The sequence below is a fragment of the Hirundo rustica genome, chromosome 1 (assembly GCF_015227805.2).
Source record: "Hirundo rustica isolate bHirRus1 chromosome 1, bHirRus1.pri.v3, whole genome shotgun sequence".
In the NCBI taxonomy this organism is placed as follows: Eukaryota; Metazoa; Chordata; class Aves; order Passeriformes; family Hirundinidae; genus Hirundo; species Hirundo rustica.
Window position 1 is genome coordinate 23,924,966 of NC_053450.1, and position 22,390 is coordinate 23,947,355.

Consider the following 22,390-nt stretch of genomic DNA (forward strand, 5'->3'; position numbering starts at 1 on the left):
GTATTTCTGACAAGCAGTACTAGTATCTAACCATGTTAGGATTTTGTCATGTGTTTCTAACAAGTAAAATACTCTGCATGGCATAAAGTTTTTCAGAGTTATTACAGATGGCTGTGAAAACACATTAGAGTAGTTTCTGAGAGATTTGCCAAGGAAAATGAGTTTATTGCTAATAGAAACAATCTGACACATGCTAGAAGTTCTAGATGAGTTCCAGCTTCCCACTGGGGTCAGTGAAATACAGCCATAACATGGCAGGGCAGTGGTTGCAGTGGAGGATCAGTAATAAACAAGATGTGCCACTTTGAGAGAATTGCTTCTGTCAATGCCTGATCCTTCACAGCCAGTGAGTGTAACTACTGTACTCAAACTCAAAAACTATAAAACTAAACATTTACTCCAAAACGTATCCAGTTTAAGTTTTTTCTTCCAAAAAGCTAGAAATACTCTGTGCTAAAGAGCCATGAGAATTCACATATTCTATTGGAACAGGCTGGTTAAGCATTTGTGTAAGAGGAGCCCTATAAACATTTGATAGCTGCAGGAAGTGGTGTTGATTATCTAAGCAGAACTATTCTTTTGTCTGCAAACCATTTAGGAGCTATATTCTGCTGGTAGTTCTATCTTTCAGATGAAAAATAAAAATAAAAATGAGTGTAAAAAAGGGTTGCTAAACAGAGCAATGCTTGTTTAAAAAAACACAACTTTTTTCTACATTCTTACTATAATACCTCCATCCAAGTTCGTACTTCATAGCCTGATACTATGAGACTCCTTGAAGCTGTTACCTGGCTGCTATGTAAATAAACAATGAAATCCTAATCAAGGGGTAATTAGTGCTATCACTGGCCATTTTGAAGTGCATCCTTATTAACACCAGCTGCTGGTCTTAATTTAACTTGATTACATTTTATCTAGGAATGTTCCTTCATGAGATTGAAAGGTGATACTGCATTAGCATTCTAACTGAAAATGTGACCAAAAATGCCAATATATTCAGCACGTAAATTAACTTCTTTGCTGTTTCTGCACTAGTTTACTAAAAAGTTGCATTTCATTTTAGTTGTCTTCTGTGACTTCTGGTGAATTTGAACACCTCCTATCAGGTTTTGGGAGCCCTCAACACATCAATAGGTTGGACTCTCTCAGTCTTTAGGTTTGCTTACATAGGAGAATCATGTTATTTAAGGCCTGGTTGTATAACCTCTTGCAGAAGGTACTGAGATACTTACAAGATGAGGACCTTGATACTGGAACAGTCAGAGGTTTTCATGTTCAAATCTATGATTATAGTTGATTAAAATGCAGCTTCTACAGAGTGGAAAGCCAGCAGAGGAGAGCACAGTGACAAAGATGTAAAGCTACGTCTTCCACATAGAATTTCTAAGCTTTTAGTCCAGTGTCCATCCAAGCCTTGTTTCTTCCTCATTTTCATCCAAGTTTTTGTCAGAAAAGTTATCTTTTTGTCACCACTGGCTCTTAAATACATACACATGCAATTTGATTTAATCCATCAGAACTCAACTCTTTGTCAGTAGGAAACAAAATCTCCCTGACTGATATAAGCCTTCAACCAATCTATTTCCATGAATAAATTATCAGTATAGATCTAGTGACATAAGAATACCAGAAGCTATAGATTGCTTTCTCATTCTGTCCTCTGACAATACAGTTTTTTAGTGAAGGTGTGTAGTGGCAGCAGAAGCAACCCAGTGTGGACATTGTCTAGCAAAATTATAATGTTTGTAAACAGATTAGGGCAAGCAAAACTGTTATTGCTCAGTACTTCTTTCTCTCTTTGCCTCTGTATGACTTCATACCTGTCAACTTATTTTATTCATGCACTGTGTCAGTCTTTGTCAGCTCACACTCAGTCCTTCCTTATTTTTCTGTAGCAAATCAGTGGCTTTTATCTCTGTTTCTTGGGCAGAGAAGTCTTTCTAGACTACTCCAAGGGTATTGCCTTGAAATGTAGTATTTAGATTTTATGTAGCTTGTTGTTTGTTTTTTTTTCTTAGACTTTCAATTCAGAAGTATTTTGGAACTTCTTTTAATTTAACTCTATGAATTCAAAGTTATCAAGCAACTTTTATTAGGTAGGCAATTTCACCTCACCAGAAAATAAAAAAGCCCTCATATTTCTCAGTTTTATCACCTTTATCTTTCAGAAAAATCCAAACTAATTGGAAAACCTCTTTAAAAGAATGTTTTTATGTAGAAGGCAATCTAAGTACTTATAAATGCATTTTCAGTCTGAGAATGGTCAATATATTAAATAATATTTTTAACAGTAATTGACTTTAACAGGTTTTGCTAACAGACTAAAAGTAATGCTTTCGTGTAATACTTGATTTTGCTTTGAACTTCAAGATTCTCTAGTTATGCCACGACCAAATGCAAGTCATCAGTGGATGTTCAATAAGGCTGGTTTACCTGTGGTGGATGTAGTTGTAGATCCTTACATTGCAAATAATCTCCGCCCACACCAGAAAGAAGGAATTATATTTCTATATGAATGTGTAATGGGAATGAGGTAAGCTCATAATTGTCCTTTTGGCTTTTAATACCTATAATATTTCATGCCCATGTTTGAAAGGTGACATCTTGGGAAGTTTTGAGCAATTGTTCAATAAATTAATACTAGTAATTTTCTCCCAAAAGAGGCTGCACAAGTTTTTTCTGACCTAAATGTAGCATCACACTTGCCATGAGTTTGCCAGATGTCATGAGAAGCTAGTGCACCCAAGGGCCTGACATTTCAATATACCAAATTTTGTGAACACAGATGTAATCAAAGCCATCCTGAGGAACACTGCTTTCTGGGATTTATATTTAATATAATTCAAAATTTATAATTCAGGCATTTAGAGTAAAAAAGATGCTATTTCAACCTGTTAAAAAAACCCCCAACATTGTTCTCAAATGTGTTTTCTCATAGATTCCTTAAGGTATTAGATAATCATTCTAGTTCTAAAAGCAGATTTAAACTTTAGTTTTAGAGGACTAATAAGTTACTACAGAAAATGAGAATTTTTGTTCTAAGTTCTTCTAGTACAACCGAAGAAAAACCTGCAGTAGACATAAATAGGTTCTTTATACTTCAGAAAACAAGCACAGAAGCAAATCCCTAAATCCCTAAACTTGTGAGTAGTTATAGATATGTCTTTGAAAATGTTACCAGCGCCTCATTACGTCTTACAGAGTTAGTGGCAGATTTGGAGCTATTCTTGCTGATGAGATGGGTTTAGGAAAAACCCTGCAGTGCATTGCACTCATCTGGACTCTTCTGCGTCAAGGGCCCTATGGATGCAAACCTCTACTAAAGCGAGCACTAGTAGTCACCCCTGGGAGTCTGGTGAAAAACTGGAAAAAAGAATTTCAGAAGTGGTTGGGAAGTGAAAGGATCAAAGTCTTTACAGTTGATCAGGTAAGATTTATTTCCAAAAGGGGATTAGGTCATTATTGGCTCAGATTATAGGAATTATGGGGGTTTTTAAAGAAAAAAAAACCAACACCAAGGTTAGTAATTCTCTGTTAATATTTATTTGCAGTACTTTATTTCTTCTTCAGATAATTGTCTGTATGGGTATTTTGCTGTCAGTCACCACGTCGTAACCCCAGCTCACATGTAGCGTAGTAGTCTGCCTTACCTTTCCTCTGGTTTCACCTGTGGAGTTCTAAAAGGTGACATGCTCCTCCCTGTGCCTCTTCCGTTTAAGGAGTTTTCTGTTATGAATCAAAGTGCACACCTTCCCTGCTTTACCTACCAAAGCATCTACCTTGTACTCTGTTTCTGTGGTGGCTGGTTTTGTTCTGTAATGAAAACTTCTGGTTACTTTTGGCTGCCTGTTTTGGGGTACTTCAGAAGGTGATTCCCTTTCCTGTCACTGTCAAGAGTTAGATCTCTGTCGGGATGATTTAAAGTCTCGTGAGTTACCAAGCCTAGAGTCTCAGTGTTGGGTAATGAGGCTGTCTCTCGTCTCCAGAAGAATGCAGACAAGTACAAATCTTATTAAGAAGCAGGATGATGCTGATCCCTGTCCTCTCCTATAGTGAAGCTGTTCCTGCTGGTATTAACATTCACAAGTTCCAGGGAAGCGGAGAGCTTGTCGTACCTCCATTGCTGCTTGCAACAAAGATAAAGACTTACATTCCAAAATTATTTTTAAATCTAATGATTCCATACAGGTAGACTAATGAAACAAATACTACTTCATTCTAAAGGTTATCCAATTCTTACGTCAACCAGATTTGCCTTTCGTTTTTTGCGTTATTCGTATTGGAAGAATGAATGTTTCAGATGAAACAGAAGTTTTCAATGGAAGTTTACTTCTTGGTAGACTATTCAAAATTTTGTAACAATAATTATTTCTTTAAATTTGACTCATTATTGCCAAACCCTTGAAACTGCTGATCTTCCACTGAAGACAATGCATGTGTATTAGGTGCATTTTGCATCATTTGCTTTTCTTAGTAACTTGTTTCAGGTTATGGAAATGAAGCAAACTGACTTGTCAGGAACTGTAATATAATATGTGTTAGGATGGGAGATATGAAATTTTCTAAAAGAAATGGATACAAGTTATATCCATAATATAATATAGCAACATTTTAACCTAAAAGGCCAGTTAAGAGATAATTAAATGTTTTCTTGCAGTTTTTATGAATAGTGTTGGGAGGAGAAAGCTTGAATTTGATGAAAGTCACTGTGCCCCAAAATGACAGTGGCTTTCATTTTCTTTAAATTTAAATAACTTTTAAACTCTTGCTCATCTCATTGGACCTATTTGACTGGGGACACTGAGCATCTTTAGCAACTGTGTTCCCAAATACCGCAGAATACACTGTCATGCAAAAGGAACACACAATATGACTTGCCTGGGATATAATGAGGTATTTCAAAATAATTTGCTGTCTATCTTCTCTGGAAAAACAGCAATTACCATACTGTTATTTCTCCAGTATAATTTAAAAGGAAGAGCTTGTCTCAAGCATTTTTTTTTTTCTGTTCTTGTCTATAAGGAATGCATTCAAAGAACTGGTAGACTTTTTAAAAATGTTTTCCTCACTTTCATGCTGAAACACCATAAACTGATCTTAACCCTTCTGCCTTCAGTAATAGACTTTTTAAAACACCAGGATTTTATTTGCTTTTAAAATGTGATTACAGTTTAATTATGTTGAAATGCAAATGCTATGTAGAGAACATTGCTTTTAAAATGAAGGCATCTCCACAAAGGATGTTTTTAGGTCTTGTTAATTCCTATTATAAGCATTTGTGGTGTGTTTGAGAGAACAGTTCCTTTATCTGTCTGCAGAGTATTGCTTCTTATTGGAGTTGTTTTGATTTGGTTTTTAAGTCAAAATATTTGGAAAAACAGTTAATTACAGGTCTACATTGCTTTATGATTCAGCATTTTTGAATTTACACTTTACCAGCTACATTGGATTTGAACTAGTGCAAAGAAAGGTCTGTTCAAAGAAATCTGGGACATTATGGACCTCAGATACTGATTGACAACTGCTCCATATGTGGCTCCAGGCAATTCACTTAAACCTGTCAAGTCACTTTGGGTAATTGTTAAAATGGAGGCTATAATATAGACGTATCTTGCAGCCAGTTAACAGTACGAATTAATTACTTGAAATTAGCTTGTAAATTTATTTTAATTTTTCATCCATCATCCACTGCTGTTGTTACAGTAGGAAATACATTATATTTGACTGCAGGAGGCTTGTATGCGACTCTCCTGGTTTGGTGGTTGTTTTTTTTTTTTTTAAGGAGTTCAAGCTGTCCTGTGCACTTGATATTTTTCCAGGGGAGGGATATTGGTGGCTGTTCCCCAGTGCCTCAGAACTTTTCCCATCTCAGCTCACAGCCAGAAAGTGTAGGAAAATAAAATGGTTTCTGAATCCTGGGCATCTTCTGATGCTTGGCCATGCCAGGAGAAGTTCAGAGAGGCATTGCCTCTGTCTGTAATGTGGAGCCTGTATATTGGCTTGGGACAACACTGGGACTTCCCTGCAGGCTCCTCTGTGTCTCTGTTCCTGTGTTGGGAATTTTTCTGCTCCAGTTTTGAAAATGGCAGTAAAAATACAGCTAGAAAACAGTTAGTTAACTACGGTCCTGGAAATAACAGGAAAGCTCAAGTTCAGTCCCAAACACCTGGAGAAATGGGTGCATGTCCTTGTTACATGATCCTTACTACTCCTTGGTTCCTCCGATGTGCTGGGCCTCATCGTAAGCAGCATGTGGGGGACTGATCCGCTGCATGGTACTTTGTGAGATTAATGTGCTGGATTCATCCCACAGATTCATCTGAATCACCTGCTAGGAGGCTCTAAAGGTTGTGATAATTAAGTGGTGCTGCTTTTACAATGTATTACACCATCTGGCTCCAGACTTAGTTGTCTGTGTTGGGTAACTGATCTTGTTTGGAAATAAAAATACCTTCTAAGGCTCTAGACTGATTTGCTTTCACAATTAAAGAGGTTCTTCAGCTTGTCAGCTGCACCCATAGTCTGCTTAGTTAGTGAACACTGTTAGGACATAGGAAGAAACATGCAGGAAATTAGCATCTGGGGCTAAGTGGAAAGGTAAGGGACATGCCCAGTAGATTTTTCCAGTTTTATGCATAATTGCAAGACAGGTCAACAATCTTAGTACATTTACAAGTCTGTGCAGAAATGTAACTGTTTTTAAAACTGTTTTTGGAGGAAGTTCCCTGTCCCATTACAGTGAATCTTTAGTGTGTGCATTTCCTTCAATAGACATGAAAATTCTTTAATAATCATGGTGTCTTTTGAAGGAAAAGGGCTTGAGGGGTTACATAAGAGAGGAGATGGTTGTAGTTGTTTTCTGACTGGTAATACAGGGATTAGAAATCTACCAGTAGCCAGACATGTTTTCTGGGCCTGGTTATGGACTCTTTATTTTCTGATTCCCAGGGTGACCTTACTTGTTGGCCAACCCATTAGTGTTAAGGGCTAGTAACAAAGTTAATTACAGAATAATCATGAAATACCCTGTTGAAAGGGACCTCGAGGATCATATGGTCCAGCCCTTCTTGGCAAAAGCACCTAGACAAGATGGCCTAGTGGTTCTCATTGTGAAACATTTCTCATACAGCTGGTGGTTCTCATTGTGAAACATTTTCCTCGTGTGCAGTTGGAACTTCCTCAGGAGTAATGTTGTACCTGTTATCCCTTAGTGTTTTCCATGTGACTTCTTGTAAAAAGGGAGTCTCCATCTTCACTTTAAATACTGGAACATAGTGAGGAGGTCTTCTCTAAGCCTTCTTTTCTCAAGGCTGAACAAACCCAGTTCTCTCAGTTCTTTTCCCCTGTCACAAGTTTCCCAGTCATTTGATCATCTTTGTGGCTCTTCTCTGGACCTTCTCCAGCCTGTCCACATCTTTTCTGCACAGCAGGGACCAAAACTGAGCACTGTATTCCAGTGTGGCCTGATGAGTGCTGAGCAGAGTGGGATAATGACTTCTGGATCTCTCTGGTGATGCCCTTGTGGATGCAGCCCAGCATTCCATTGGCTTTGCCAGCATGGCACTGTTCGCTCACATTGACCTGATTGTCCACCTGGATCCCCAGATCCCTTTCCACAGAGATGCTCCCCAGCTGGGTAGGTGCCAGCCGTGCTGGACACCTGGGTTATGTTTTCCCAGGTGCAAGACCTTACACTTGCCCTCGCTGGACTTCATCAGATTCTTGTTAGCTGCTCTCTAGCTATCCAATCTTCCTGCAGGGTGGCTCTCTCTTCCAAAGTGTTCACTTTCCCACTGTGTGGTATCATTAGGAAACTCCATCGTGGTACACTTGATCCATCTTCCTGATCACTTTATGAGGATATTAAACAGCGCTGGGCCCAACATTGATCCCTGGGGACCCACTCGTGCCACGCTGCCCATTTGGAAAGGAGCCATTTACCAGCACCCTCTGGGTGCTCCCTCTCAGCCAGTTCCCACCACCACACAGAGCACTCATCCACACCACAGCCCATCTGTTTCTCCAGAGGGAGGCTGTGGGAAGCCATACTGAAAGCCTTGGAGAAATCCAGGAGGCAACATCCACCACCCACCCCACATCAACCAAGCAGCTTACTTTGTGACAGAGGGTGACCAAGTTTGTTAAGTTCAATTTGTCCTTGGTGAGTTTGTGTTGGCTTTTCCCAATTCCATGCTTCATTTGATGTGTGATAACTCCCATGAAGATTTGTTCCATAACTTAAAAGTTCCTCCTTTAAACCCTACCTGTAGATGGGGATGATATTATCCTTCCAGTCTTTTGGGATATCCCCTGCTCTCCTTTGACTTCTCCAAAAGTTATGCAGAGTGGCCTTGCAAGGATGTCAGTCAGCTCTCTCAATACCCCTGGGCAATGCCAGGGCCCATTAATCCATAGGGGTCAAGCTCCTGTAATAGCTCACCTCCACTCTTGCTTCACTGACACTCGTGGGTCTGTATTTGCCTCAGCCTGGATTTTTGTTCCTGGGGCTGGGGACCCAGCAGTGCTGGTGAAGACAGAGGTGAAGAAGATGCTGTGACTATTTCACCTCTCCTGTTTATTTTCCTTCTGTTTCTGCTTGTTTTTTACATACCTGAAGAACTGTATCTTGCAGTTTTCAACATCCCTGGATAAATTAATTTCTAGCTGACCTTTTGCTTTTCTGCCTGCATCTCTGCAGGCCCTGGCAATGCCCTTGTAGATATCAACAGGTATTTATCCACATTTCCATTGCTGGTACACTTTTCTTTAGATTTTGAATCAGACTCTTTCAGTTAAGCTAAGGGGTCTCATGCTCCACCTGTTTCCCTTATCTTTAAAGGTGTTGAACTATTTTCATGCTTCCAGAAGAACATTCTTGAAAAGCCCAGCACTTGGGAGTTCCTTTGGCCTCCATAAAAGCTCCTTGCAGAATCCCTCCCACCTGAGCTCTGAGCAAGCTGAACTTTGCTCTCCTACAATCTGATACCTTGAACCAATTCAACAGGTTAAATAATGTCAATATAATATCACATTCAATAATACAAAATTCAGTTAAAAACTACAAAGGGAATTCTGGTAGAATGTGGTAACTTCCTACTGGACATTACCAGGCTGAGATCCAAAGCGAGTGCACGAGGAGCTACCTGTGGCCCTTCATTATCTTGGCTTTAATTATTCATTTGAAGCTTACCCGAATGCAAGCAGTGGGAAGCTATTACAGAAACTCTGTGCTTTTCACCTTCATGGTAATGTGTCTCAGAGGATTTGAAGGCTTAAAAGAATAATAAATTTTCTTTTAATGAGATGGTAAAATTCTAAAATGCTGTATCAGATTTCTTTTGCAAATTAGGAAAGAATCAGTAATCTGAAGTCGTGCAGGAGATAAATATCTTGTGTCATGTGAGAAGAAATTTCTGTAGTTACTGCATTTTTAAGGAATGTGATGATTTTAAGGATGTGTTTTTCTTTACACCTGCAGGACCACAAAGTAGAAGAATTCATCCGTTCTCCACTATATTCAGTTATGATAATCAGTTACGAGATGCTATTGCGATCTTTGGATCAAATTCAGGCTGTAGAATTTAACCTCCTAATCTGTGATGAAGGACATCGTCTGAAAAATAGCACTATTAAGACAACTACAGCCCTTACTAGTCTGTCTTGTGAGAGGAGAATTATCCTTACTGGTTAGTATCTACAGTTACTTTTAATATTTTTTATGTTGATAGTGATAGGTTGGGGTAAAAGAAAAAGATCTCAATACAGCATGAAATCAGTTGGAATTTTGGCAATGGGTATTAAATGAAGAAATCTCAGGTCTTGTAAAAACAGGTTATTTCCAATTTTTTTTTACATAAAGGCAACATTTGTCAGTCTTCAGGGGCAAGCAAGGAGCCTTGGATCTCCTGTAAGGGAATCAGGACTCTGCATACACTAAAAGTTTTCCTTTTTAGTTATTTAATAAAAATAATTTAGAACTTGACTTTTTAAATTCTTTTGTCAGAACAATTATATCTGCGGTCCGTTTAGTTAGCAATACAGTATCTTGTTATTCATGGTAAAGTTTTAGATCAATTCAGGACTCTGAGTAATTCACATTGAAATAAGACATCTGTTTTCAAGATACATTCCCAATATTAAATCCTGCATTCAGTGTACTTCCATCAGTTTAAAGAAAAAAATAACCAATTGCAGAATGTTTTTTTCTCCTTCAAGGTACTCCGATCCAAAATGACTTGCAAGAATTTTATGCATTAATAGAGTTTGTGAATCCAGGAATACTTGGGTCTTTATCCACGTATAGAAAGATATATGAGGAACCAATTGTCAGATCTAGAGAACCTTCAGCAACAGAGGTATTGGATTAAAAAATTCAGTTATAAAAGAAAGTTTCTAGTAACGTGAAATTTGTGTTCTATGGACTAAAGTGAAGCTTGGGACTATTAATAGGAGCTGAAGCTTTTCATCTTCCTATTTGACATAAAGTCACTTGTTTTCCAAAGGAAGCAGAAGGAGAATACACATGTTAATATCACCTCATTTCAGCTGCCTGTTAATTATCAGACAACAACTGTGCTTCCAATACCTGCATTCCCCAAAAGGCCATGTGCATTGCCATGTGACAATACTTTATTTATTCTTAGCTTCTCCTCAGTACTGCAAGGTCTGCATACTTTCACTGCATCTCAGGAAATTCTGGAATATAATTCAAGCCTTGGATGTCATCTGGAACGCTATTTTCCTTTGTTTAAGACTTTAGAAACCAGACATAGAACTAATGCAGTGGTACTAATTGGAGAAGAATAGGTCATTACAGTCCCATATCAGAAAGTGGTATCATACTTTTTAAAGGTTATTTAAATACCTAATTAAAATCATACAGAACATTGTTCTGGTGAAATGCAAGATTATAATTAATTTTGTGCTTTGTTCTTTTAGGAGGAAAAGGAATTAGGAGAAAAAAGAGCAGCAGAACTCACACGCCTCACTGGACTCTTTATTCTAAGAAGAACACAGGAGGTTATAAACAAATTTCTGCCCCCAAAAAAGGAGAGCATAATCTTCTGCCGACCAACAGCGCTGCAACTTGAATTGTATCGAAAACTGCTTAGTTCTCATGTTATTACATCCTGTCTACAAGGCAGGCTGGAAAATAGTCCTCATCTAATATGTATAGGAGCTTTGAAAAAACTTTGCAATCATCCATGTCTTCTGTTTAAAGCTATAAAGGTATCTCTTTGCATGGGGTGTGTGTGTTTGCAGTTAGTCATTTCAGCAGACACAGGTCACTAAAACTGTGTTATCGATGTGCATGTCGCTTAAGGTCATTTCCATACTCTCACATACAACTTGCTCTTTCTGCTTTCAAGAAGTCTGCTTTCAAAAGCACAAGTGTTAGGAAATCTGAATGTACTCAGGAAAGGTATCTCACCAGTTTCCTATTACCTTATGCCATTTTCTCTTTCTTAATGTATTTTCCATCTTAACCGTGTCTCTGAATATTTGTAAAAGTACATATAAATGTGAATTTTGCAAAGAACCCTGTTAGCTAGGATTACTAGTCTAGAATACTAGTATGTACTTTGTCTGCTGGTTTCTCTGAAACCTCTCTGTCCACATGTGGTAATTTTACTTTTTTAAGCTTTATGACCCTGGTAGCTGCAGGCTCAAGATGTCAGTGGTACTAGATGTCTCCATTACCACTTCTCCTGGGATTGTACATAAAGAAGTGTTCTTATTCCTATGGGCAAATAGTATGATAGTTAGAATTTGGTAATAGTAACTTCTATGGCCACTAGCTGAAGTCCAGGTAAGGTGGGTGGAAATGCAAATCTTTCTTAAAAGACATGTTTCATGACTTTGGTGAAATGTCCACAGTGCAGTGTCCCTGTAACTTTCAATGCCTTTTGGGGAAAGTTCATTGCCTTTATTTCATAGTATAAGCATTAGAAATTTTCATATGCAAAACCACAAGCCTTTATTAAATATAGGGATGGAAAGGACTGTATGTGCGAGTCATTTATTGCCATTGTGGTTTTGATATTTGAGTGGTCTGGCTTTTTCCCCCCTGTCAAACATTGATTTTCTAAGTACAACAAAATATTACCGGTATTTCTGCTATTTTATTGGTTCTGCTTGCTAGTTTGTCTTCAATTCCAGTAGTATAACTCAATCTTAATGACAGTATTTTCCTAAACAGAGTGAATGATTGGGAAGTTTCATAATAAAATATTATCAGATTTAGAAAGAATAAACAGTGTATTGATTTCCTCCTCACTCCCAAGGTTTAGATATTTCTTTACTATGGAAATACATTTGTGTGGTTGTTTAAGTAGAGAAGTTGTACACAGTTTTCACTTTTGAGTATTTCAACTTTCTATTTAGCTGCAAACAATGTCTTAGATTAGAGAGTGCAAACTGAAATAAACACTAAAAGTATTTTAAAACTTTGCTTTCCATCCCATGTTGGGAGGTTGTCATGCTCATGCTCACATAATACATTGCTTTGTGGCTGCTTTTTATGTCTCCTTTTGTCTTTGTGATAAAAATATAGCAATCTTAAAAATATATATTTTAGAGGTGATATGGAATTTTAATCCGTTTATTTTCAATAGGAAAAAAGCTGTGATCCTGTGTCTGAGGAGTATGATGAGTCCAGCCTCTATGAAGGTGTAATAGATGTCTTCCCACAAGATTATACTTCAGACACTTTCTCTGAAACTGATTCAGGAAAATTGCAGGTGCTGGTGAAGCTGTTAGCAGCAATCCATGAGCTCAACTCTTCAGAAAGGCAAGTGTGAAAGAAGGGTAGAAGGGAGGTAATGGGAGTGACCTTCTGGATATTGATTTGCTTTTCAAACGCATGGGAGTGTAACATTCAAAATAAAGGTATTGCAGCTGTTTGCAGGGGTGCCAAATTAATTTAAGCATTGTAGTCCTGGCTTTCTTGTTAAATTGTGAAACTAGAATTTGCAGCTGACATAATTTTTAAAGATGCTCCTCATATATGTTTCCGGATAGCGGTACTTGTATTTTTTACACCATAAAGCAAGTAAGGTGTTTTGCTACAGCCCTTGTGCTGCACCCTGCACCTGCAGAGGCTTTCCAATGCTTTGTATGTTCATGAGAAGATGTGTTAATCTATTAAATTGCACTGAAATATTTTCATTACTAGATTATAAATTATTTCCTCTTTAATCACACTTAACTGCTTGCTGCCTTTTCTGAAGTTCAGGGCAACCGTTCCCAACAGACAAACTTCCCAGCAACTGCTTATTTCCCCTGTGGTAAATGCCACTGACATGTAAGAAAACTTCTGTTTGTCATGGGGTAATAGGATGCACATGATTCATTTCTGTGCAATTGCTGATTTGTGGGAATCTCACATGACCTGGTGTCCCAGGATAATTTTTATGGACTCATGCCTTAAAGCTCAACTATTCCAAAAGTATTTAACTTTTAACTTTTATTTCAACTGATGTTTAAATAGGACATACTGTAATTCAGTAGTGGGAAGTAACAGCAGATCTCTTGACACTGATGTAATGGAATATGAAGATACTTTCTTTTTACAAATCAGAAAGTTGAGCCTGTTGCTGGAGTTTATATACTTAGCATCCATTGAAACCAATGACAGCTGAATATCTAAATGTACTGGCCTTATTTCATGTAGGTCAGCGAAAACCGGGGTGTCAGTGAAACCCATATCTCTCTGTAGCAGTACTTTAGGAGCTGCTGAGTTGAGGCATTACTTTATGCCTTTAAGTTTTGTTGCATTTATTCAGTGCAGCTCATGTTTATTTTTCTTTGGTTTCTCTGTTTTCATTGGTACTGAATAGTTTTTGCAATGTACAGACTCAATTCCAGTCCTAATCTGGTTTACATTCTATTTCTGAGTGCAGACAAAGCTCTGAATGTTGTGTTGATTGACAAAAAAAATAAATCTTGCAAAGTCATTACAAACAAGTCATGGATGTAGTTCTGTTGTAAAGTGTGATAATAAAAATATTCTAAACCACTTGTAAAATGTTAATATTTTCATTTCCCCCTGAAATTAATTGTCTAGTTCTTCAGAACTTGTTTCTAATCAAAATTATTTAAAAAAAAATAATGAAAAGTATCATTATTTTCAAAAAATAATGAAATAGATTACATTTAGTTTAGATTACAAAAGACCTCCAAACGAGATCTGACAGAAAATGCCCTGTTCTTTTAATTATGGTTAAAATTCAGAATATATTTGTCTACTTAGTAGAATCATCTTCAATATTTGGGAGGATAGGAATCCTAGATTTTCAGACCTTTGAAACCTAATTAGTCACAATTTCAGAGAAAATAGACCAACGTAGCTTGGACCGTTACTGTAAGGGATCAGACTGATTTTGCTTTCTAAAAACCCCCAGTGTCTATCTTTCACTAGTTTTCATCCCTGTTCTTTTCAGCCATAAAATGTAGGAAAGAATCTCTGCTTCCTTACTTAACTTCCATTACGGTTTTAGTTAGTAGAATTTTCTGAGGTTTTCTGTAGAAATTCATAGGAACTTTTTCAGTAAGTAGAGTTATATATATATTATTTATTAGCTCCTACAACATCCTCTGCAAATGCTGTCTTAACAACAGTTATTTTGTATAAACAGAGATTTAAAAAAAAAAAATCTATTTTTGTGATTGGTTCTGAATGCCTGCAATCTGTGCATTATGCCAAATTGTGTTGCAAAAGGAGCCATTAATTATTTAACATTTGAATGCTTGACCCTAGGTATAAGGCATCTAGATCTGGTATGTGCTTCTAATTAATTGGAAATGGTTTATTTCATAGAAAGTAAAAGTAGCCCTGGGTTGATGTGTAATTTTTCACTCTTAATTTTATTTTCTTAGAAGTCTTCAGTAGTTTGTTATTGGACTTTAATTTTACCAAGGTCTAGGATGATGACTTTGTTTTACTTTTTGACAGAGTTGTGTTGGTATCCAATTACACTCAGACATTAAACGTGTTACAAGACGTATGCAAACATTACGGATACTCCTATACTAGACTTGATGGACATACTCCTGTCTCCCAGAGACAACATATTGTTGATACTTTCAATAGTAAATTCAGCTCAGCTTTTATATTTTTGCTGAGTTCGAAGGCTGGTGGAGTGGGACTGAACCTGGTTGGAGCATCTCATTTAATCCTGTATGATATTGACTGGAATCCGGCTACAGATATTCAGGTCTGGTAACAACTGTGGGTTGGGATGGGCATCAAATGAATTCTTGACTGATTTTGAATTGCCTGGCTTTGCATGTCTTACTGCTACCAATAACCACATTGTATCTGCACAAGTACAACCATGAGGGAAAACTCTTTCTGAGAAGAAAAGAAGATTTTCTCTGTCATATTATATATATTGGGATCAGTAGAAACCCTCTTGCAGTAAAAAATTAAATGATTAAATTCTAGTTTCTTTGGAGGAGTGAGTCACATATCTTCTTTGTCTCTTGATGTCTTTTTATCTGGTAAGTTGCTGTGTTTCTGAAAAGAAAAGGAAAATGGGGTTAGATTGCATAGTGAATGTTGCTGTTGATTTGCAATCCCAGAGAAAAAGGGAGAGACTGATCAGAATTGCAAGAATGGGAAAATCACATGGCAGTGATGCCAAAAGAAAAAAAGAAAGCAAATGCTGTGCTATTCTTATAAGGGCACAGCTGGCCTCAAGGGATTATTTAGTTGGCGTAAGAGCCCTCAGTTAAAATAGTCCTTAAAAATAACAATTAAAAAAACCCAACTTTTTATGAAGTCAGTAAGAAACTTTTTATTGTAGAGTAATGCTGTGTCCTTAATACCTGAAATAAGCCCTGATTCTTGGCCTTGCTCCTCTTCCCAGGGTGAATTAGTACCCTCATGTGGTCACTTGTCATGTTGCTTGAAAAAGTCTGCTAAGTCAGACAAAATTGCTACCGGTTGCCAGAGACAGTGCAGCCTGTTGTGTGTTTGTACCGAGGATGTTGGTGTAACCCATGCATTTTTGAAAAAGAGATCATATAGCAGTACTCAGTTTTACATTTTGTTTGTTTAAGAAATAAAGGAGGTGCTAACGATCATTTTTAGAATTTCAATAGAAATGTAAAAGTCACTTTTAAAGATTTATTGTGGCAAAAATAAAAAAAAAAAAACCAAACAATTTTGGAGATGGGGGAGAATGGTCAGTATTCCTGAAATATTAAATAGTTGTTAATGCTTGGAAAACAAATATGAAGAGGGGAATGCTTTCAGGAAATAATTGAAACACCTACTTTTCCTACTTTAGTTTACAGAAAGGAAGATAAGCATTAATGGCAGAAAGTAAATTATATTTTCAAAACTGTTTACAATTAATACTCGAAAATTTACACAAACAATCACAGAGAGCGATTGGGAAATGCATTATCCAGACAACATCTGTTTGAGCAAGTGAGCAGAACTGGTAATTTGATCACTGAAGGGTACAGGCTTTAATAAAGTATCCTTGCATAGCAGGCTGTTAATGCTCTTCATCTTCTTGCTTTCCTTAGGCAATGGCTAGAGTGTGGAGAGATGGTCAGAAACATACTGTCCATATCTACAGGCTGCTAACCACAGGTCAGAGATGGTGCTCAACTTACTCAGAGTGAGACAGATATTGACTTTTTGTCCATAAAAGAAAGAGAGGGGATGTTTTTGAAAATAATTTGTTCTTTAAAATATATATATATTTGGTCTGAGTTCAGTTAGGATGGAGACATCACATTGATTCATTTGCTTTTGCTTTGGTTTTTCTTAAATAACTGAAAATAGTGATTTAGCATTTCCTATGTATATTGTTATCAACAAATGGATTTGATTTCTTTGTAAATACTGGTCAAAAATTATCCCAATTTATCTGTTTTACTTTTCAATACAGGCTCAATAGAGGAAAAGATTTATCAAAGACAAATCAGCAAACAAGACCTTTCTGGAGCAGTTGTAGATCTTTCCAAGACATCTGAACACACACATTTTTCTATTGAGGAGCTTAAAAATCTCTTTACTCTGCATGAAGATTCCAGCTGTGTTACTCATGACTTGCTTGAGTGTGACTGTATGGGAAAGATTGACCATCAAAGTGAGTTTGTTTTTCATTATCTCTGGCCACTGCTGAGGAATCCGTTCTTAATATATAGTCTGTCTCTGGAGAAAACTTTGATGCTCAGTAAAAGAGGATTGAAATAATGAGGTTCATTATGGAATCTTGCACATAGTGGCTGATTTATCTAATACATAAGAGTCTTTCATGGAGAGAGGAGGAGGAAGATTAATTCCTTGCAGTAACAACCAGTTCATTTATCATGCAGGTAGCAAATATTCATATCTATCCTTTCTGTAGGAACCTGTCTCCTGTTCTTTTGGCATATCAAAGTTGTTTTCATATCTTGCTGTGTACAGGTATATAGGTTTAAGTTGGGAACGTGATTTAAAAAAAAATTGTCATAAGTTATGTTTGCATCTTATCCATTTTAGTTTTTATAGCTCATCTAGTTTCTTAAAGGAAAGAATGTCTATTGCCTTGGTGTATTTCTCTTTTGGGGAATGCAATATCCATGTATACTATTTGCAGGAGTGATAGTGTGGTACCAATACTGAAGTCTTCTAAATGCACACAGAAACATCAATAAAAAGAGCCCAATAAATGGGTACAAGAGCATGTGTTCTCAATAGACAGGAGCAGGAAAAGAAGTAATGCAAACCCAATACTTTTTTGCTTGATGGTTTGCAGGGTCCCAGGTAATAGCTTAGACTTGTACTTCTTTCTCATCTCATTCTACCCAAAATGGGGAGGATGTTGCTAGTGATAGCACAGGGCTTCTGTAGCCATGAGAATTTGAATAAACCAGAAGAATTATCTCCTTTATTTTTGCTCCATATGCTGATTAAATCATCTTTGTGTCTTTCTTTAATGATTGAAAAATTAGACCTTCTGTTTCTGCATAAGTGATTTTCTAAATTTACCATACTCCACTTAGGTACTATTACAGTATCTGTGTGGGATATAGGCACCTTTTGTGTTAAATGTTAGCCACATTTTCCCAGTGGAATGCAGTGAGGCAGGTGTGGCTCCCAGATTGCAGAAATCCAGATAAATTTTGTGTTGCTACTATGTCGAACACTGGTGCTTATAATTTTATTTAGCAGCTTGCAATTGTCTTAACATCTTGACTTCTTATCTTATGCTTTGAGCACACTTTGGTTTCATCAATTCAATCACAGCATTGTTGGGCCTCTTGGTTTCTTTTTCAAGCATAGTTCCCAGTCCCAGTGAACAAAACCTTTTGGCAGTAAATCAAGGAAAACCCTGAAGGTGATTATTAGACTTAAGTGGTGGTAATGATAGAGTAAGGGGAAGGTTTGACTTCTTAAAGAGCAGAGGACAAGCTGGCTCATTGTCTCCCTAGTCAGAATGTTCTGAGTCATGGGCTTCTGTTTGATAACCCCAGAATGCATCTACCACTAGCTGGTCCCTTTGCCTTTCTGAGAACAGAAAACTCAAATTTTCATCAAGGGACCAGATTCCAGGTTACTGGGGATAGATTCTGCTGCCTAGAAAAGCCAAGAACTTTCAATGATTTGTCTCCTCCATTTCTAGCAAGTATGATTCAAAAGATAAACTGAAGAGGGACCAAACAATATAATACAGGTCTCACAACTATCATCTCCTGTTGTCCATTCACACTAGGGTCATCTTTAGAAAACAGGGGTCTTGAAAGGAGGAAATTTCCTGTGCATGGATCATACAGATGGGTTGCTTGCTATTCTGCTGGCCTTCACATCAGCTACAAAGCTATAAGCCTGTTGTTTTACCTGATCATAGTGTAGTTTAGGAGTTAGGAAGGCAGAATCTGTAAATGCATCTATTCTAAATTTTCTTCTGGCTAGAAAAAAAGTATATTTCAAATCTACTTCAAATGCCATACGTCAGTCAAAAGGAAAGTTTTGTGTTTATGAGTCTTTATGGGCTCTCAGAAATTTAAAAAGACCAGGAATAGTCTGAGTCATGCTGCTCAGATCACTGGTCTTTCCTAACAAGCACGTAATACTGCTACGAAAATATTTGATGACAAATTTTAAACCAGTAACAGTAATGATGCAATTTTTTTCCATACCAAATTATTTCTTCATTTATCCCAGGCATCAGATGAATCATAAAGCCATCAATGTGTGATGTGCACTGCAATGACCTGATACTGTTTGGGGCTTTAGGATCCTCTCTTAAAAGTGAATTAATCTCACAGCAGTAGTCTTTTCCCTACTGTGATATACAGTACTGTGTATATTGAACAACTTGCCATCATCTGGATGTACAAACTGTACAAATCTAGTGTGCTGAGTCAATGAAACAGCTACTCAAATTATTCTTAGCTGGCTGAAGTGATTCCTCTGGGAAGAAATTGAAGCTAGCATGATTTTTGCTGCAACATATATCTAGATTCAGATTTACTTAAAGAATGAGAGCAGGACAAATGCCACAGAATTAGGAAGACAGAGGAAGGAAATTGGTAGATATTTCCTTTCCCATCCATGTGTAAAATGATTTGTCTTGCATATGGTAATTTTGATAACCTCAGTCACTGAGCAAGAAACAACCTTCCCTTTCTTACTGTGGATATATGTTTGGATTTTTTTGGTACAGAATGATTATATGTACTGTTTTATTTTCCCTTGTTTGTTATCACCAGCTGTCTTATTGATTCAGACTGACATTTTCTGTCTTAGTTTTCTCTGATTAGTCTACTGCATCATTTTTTCCAGATACTTCCCCAGAAAAGCCTCCCATATCTAGAAGCTGTCAGCTTGAACAAAACCATGGGAAGCCAAGCTCAAAGAAACCACTTTCCATGTCACAGTTGATGCAATGGAAGCATTTCTCTGGGACACGTCAGACTCTTGCTGATCCTTTCCTTGAAAGGATAAAAGAGAATGTTTCTTTCGTTTTCCAGAATGTAACCAATCCTACTTTCCCACCCAATAAAACTTGAGTGTCTTTTTCTGCATCCTCCTTGTCATAGGCCTTGCAAACAACTGATGTGCAGCTACCTATTGTTCTTTTTACCCAGTTCTGTTATGTGTTTCTCATGCGGTTTCTGGGTAAATGCGATTCCTGGTGTTTACACAAAGTTACAGTTATTACTAAGTTAATCATACCTGCTGTAATTATAATACAGATCTTTAAAACTAACTTTGCTTTCCAGTATTCTGTTCCTTTGATATAATAATTAGATTGTTTTTATGCACATTTCTACTGTAAATCTACTTTGGTTTATAGTTTACATTTGTTCATAATGATTTATTGCTTGTAAAGCTGGCAAGTCTTCAGCCAACTTTTATAAATGAGCAATGCTATATATATGTATATGCTGTTAACAAGACTCTGATTGGATTTTTGTTATAACAATGTTGTGTGTCCATATAAATGCAGCTTTATTACAAGGTAGATGATTTTTTTCTGTTGAATTTACAATTTAATGAAATTCAGAGCAATAGTCACTAATGTCCTAAAATCTGAGGGCATGGCTTGATACTGTGTCAAAATATTCTAGAATTCGCCTATTGCTTTTACTTGGGAAAATAAACTTTATTTCTCAGACATACGTAGTACAGGATTGTCTGTATTTTGTTAACTCCTTTTAAGGATGTGTGTTGCTAGACTGAAGTACTGAACATTTTTATGGTATATTTTTAATGACTGTATTTCCCTTCTTTGAAGACACAAACATTGAAAATCAGTTTGTAGCTTTTAAGTGAAGTACTTAGAAATGCCCACAAGAACAGAAGAATGGGTAATTTTCAGAACTATTGCAAACTTACAGAATTTGAAAGACCTTGAGCAAGAAGAGGACTCCATTGTCGTAATCTTTCATTGTGTCACATGATGATATTTGGTATATGTGGCAACAGACCCTTATTGCCCAACCAAATTTCAGAAACATTTTAAATTATTCTCTGTTATTGTTATTACTGCCTTTTTTCCCAGGCTGGCATTGAATTCACAGCCCATCCTAACCCATCATCAGCCACTCTCCTTGCATTTTGATGCACTTTTGGAACTTGAAAGTCATGTGCACTGACCCTATTTGCCATCCATATTTATTTCAGAGGGTTTTTTGAGTTTGCTTTGACTCTAATGCTGGATGACACCAGGAAGTAATGAAGACTGAAGTGAGAGAATGATTGAGAAAGTCATCAGTTCGGAACATCTTCTTGGCATGCATATTGTGTTCTTGATAATAATTAGAATTATTACCAAGAATTATTGTTAAATAAATAATTGACATTTTAGGCTGACTGCTAAAGGAGCTCGTTCTCCATCCCGTGCATGGTGGTGTGGTGGCCACGCTTATCTAACCACTGCTGTGGTGCCTGTTTGCTGTCAGGCAAAGTTCACACAGCTTATTTCTCTTGGCAAGGACAAGGTTTGCAGCTCTGTAACTCAAGGTGGAGATTCTAGGCACTCTGTATAATGATGGTTATTGTAATAATAGTTATCTGAGAGTGACGATACTTGGATCTGTGCTGCCCATAAATCTCTGGAAGTTCGCTCCTGTCCCTGTCTGTAGGAGCACGTGCTGGCCTTCTCTGCTGATGCTGTCACACTAGGTAATGTTGCTTCAAGGTCAAGAAGGCCAAACCAGCCCACACAAACACACTCAATGCCAGTCACAGCTTCAGTATGATTCCCTGTCTGTGCCCAGCTATGCCAGGCTGCCCCAGATCTCTGACGGTGGCAGCTGCAAGGTGATGCTCGGGGGGACAGCTCCTCTAGCATCCACCCTGCCAGCCAAGTGCATCTCCTTCACCTGTCACAACTTCAGGGCATGATGAAAGTACGTATGTGCTTCTTGGTTGTGTGGGTAAGACAATACTATCCAAGTAACAGGCTGCACATGGCATTACACATGATGCAGATTGAAAATCTGATTCAGAAATTTTATTTTTCCTGAAAAATTTTGTTTCTCATTGAAAGAATACATTGTGGAAAACATAGGAAGCATGAATACAGACTCTAATTTACTGCTGTGCCATCTGTGATTCTCTCACAGTAGTCTGCAACAGCCTTCACACAGTAAGACCAGCCCATTCTGCTCATGTTTTATCCTAGTATAATAATCAGAGTTTCCATACAGACTGCAGCAAGTGGACATGTGAATTTCTTCACCCTTATGAGAGAAATGTCTCCTAGGAAAGTCCCTGTGGTGAATTTACCTTAATCTAACTTGTCTGGTAAGGTGTATTGGGGATTTCAAGTCTCCAGCTACACCACGTTGCCCCTTCTCTTAACAAGTGTGAAACTGTAGAGAATGGGGAAGTGGTGGAGCTGAGAGACAGACATCAGGAGGACCTGATAGTGGTCTAGCA

The 22,390-nt window shown here is 37.5% G+C and overlaps 1 protein-coding gene across 3 annotated transcripts in view; it reads left to right on the plus strand.

The window, feature by feature from the left end:
- The window catches only part of RAD54B (RAD54 homolog B), a 64,674-nt gene extending 44,053 nt beyond the window's left edge, over nt 1-20,621 (plus strand). For all 3 annotated transcript variants that reach the window (XM_040056461.2, XM_058422204.1, XM_040056537.1), the window contains exons 6-15: nt 2,371-2,533; nt 3,202-3,427; nt 9,479-9,686; nt 10,216-10,355; nt 10,939-11,229; nt 12,615-12,790; nt 14,954-15,215; nt 16,537-16,603; nt 16,905-17,105; nt 19,787-20,621. In XM_040056461.2, coding sequence (XP_039912395.1) covers nt 2,371-2,533; nt 3,202-3,427; nt 9,479-9,686; nt 10,216-10,355; nt 10,939-11,229; nt 12,615-12,790; nt 14,954-15,215; nt 16,537-16,603; nt 16,905-17,105; nt 19,787-20,013 — 1,961 coding nt within the window. In that variant the 3' untranslated portion in view covers nt 20,014-20,621. The remainder of the gene's footprint in view (nt 1-2,370; nt 2,534-3,201; nt 3,428-9,478; nt 9,687-10,215; nt 10,356-10,938; nt 11,230-12,614; nt 12,791-14,953; nt 15,216-16,536; nt 16,604-16,904; nt 17,106-19,786) is intronic.
- The last annotated feature ends 1,769 nt before the right edge of the window (nt 20,622-22,390 follow it).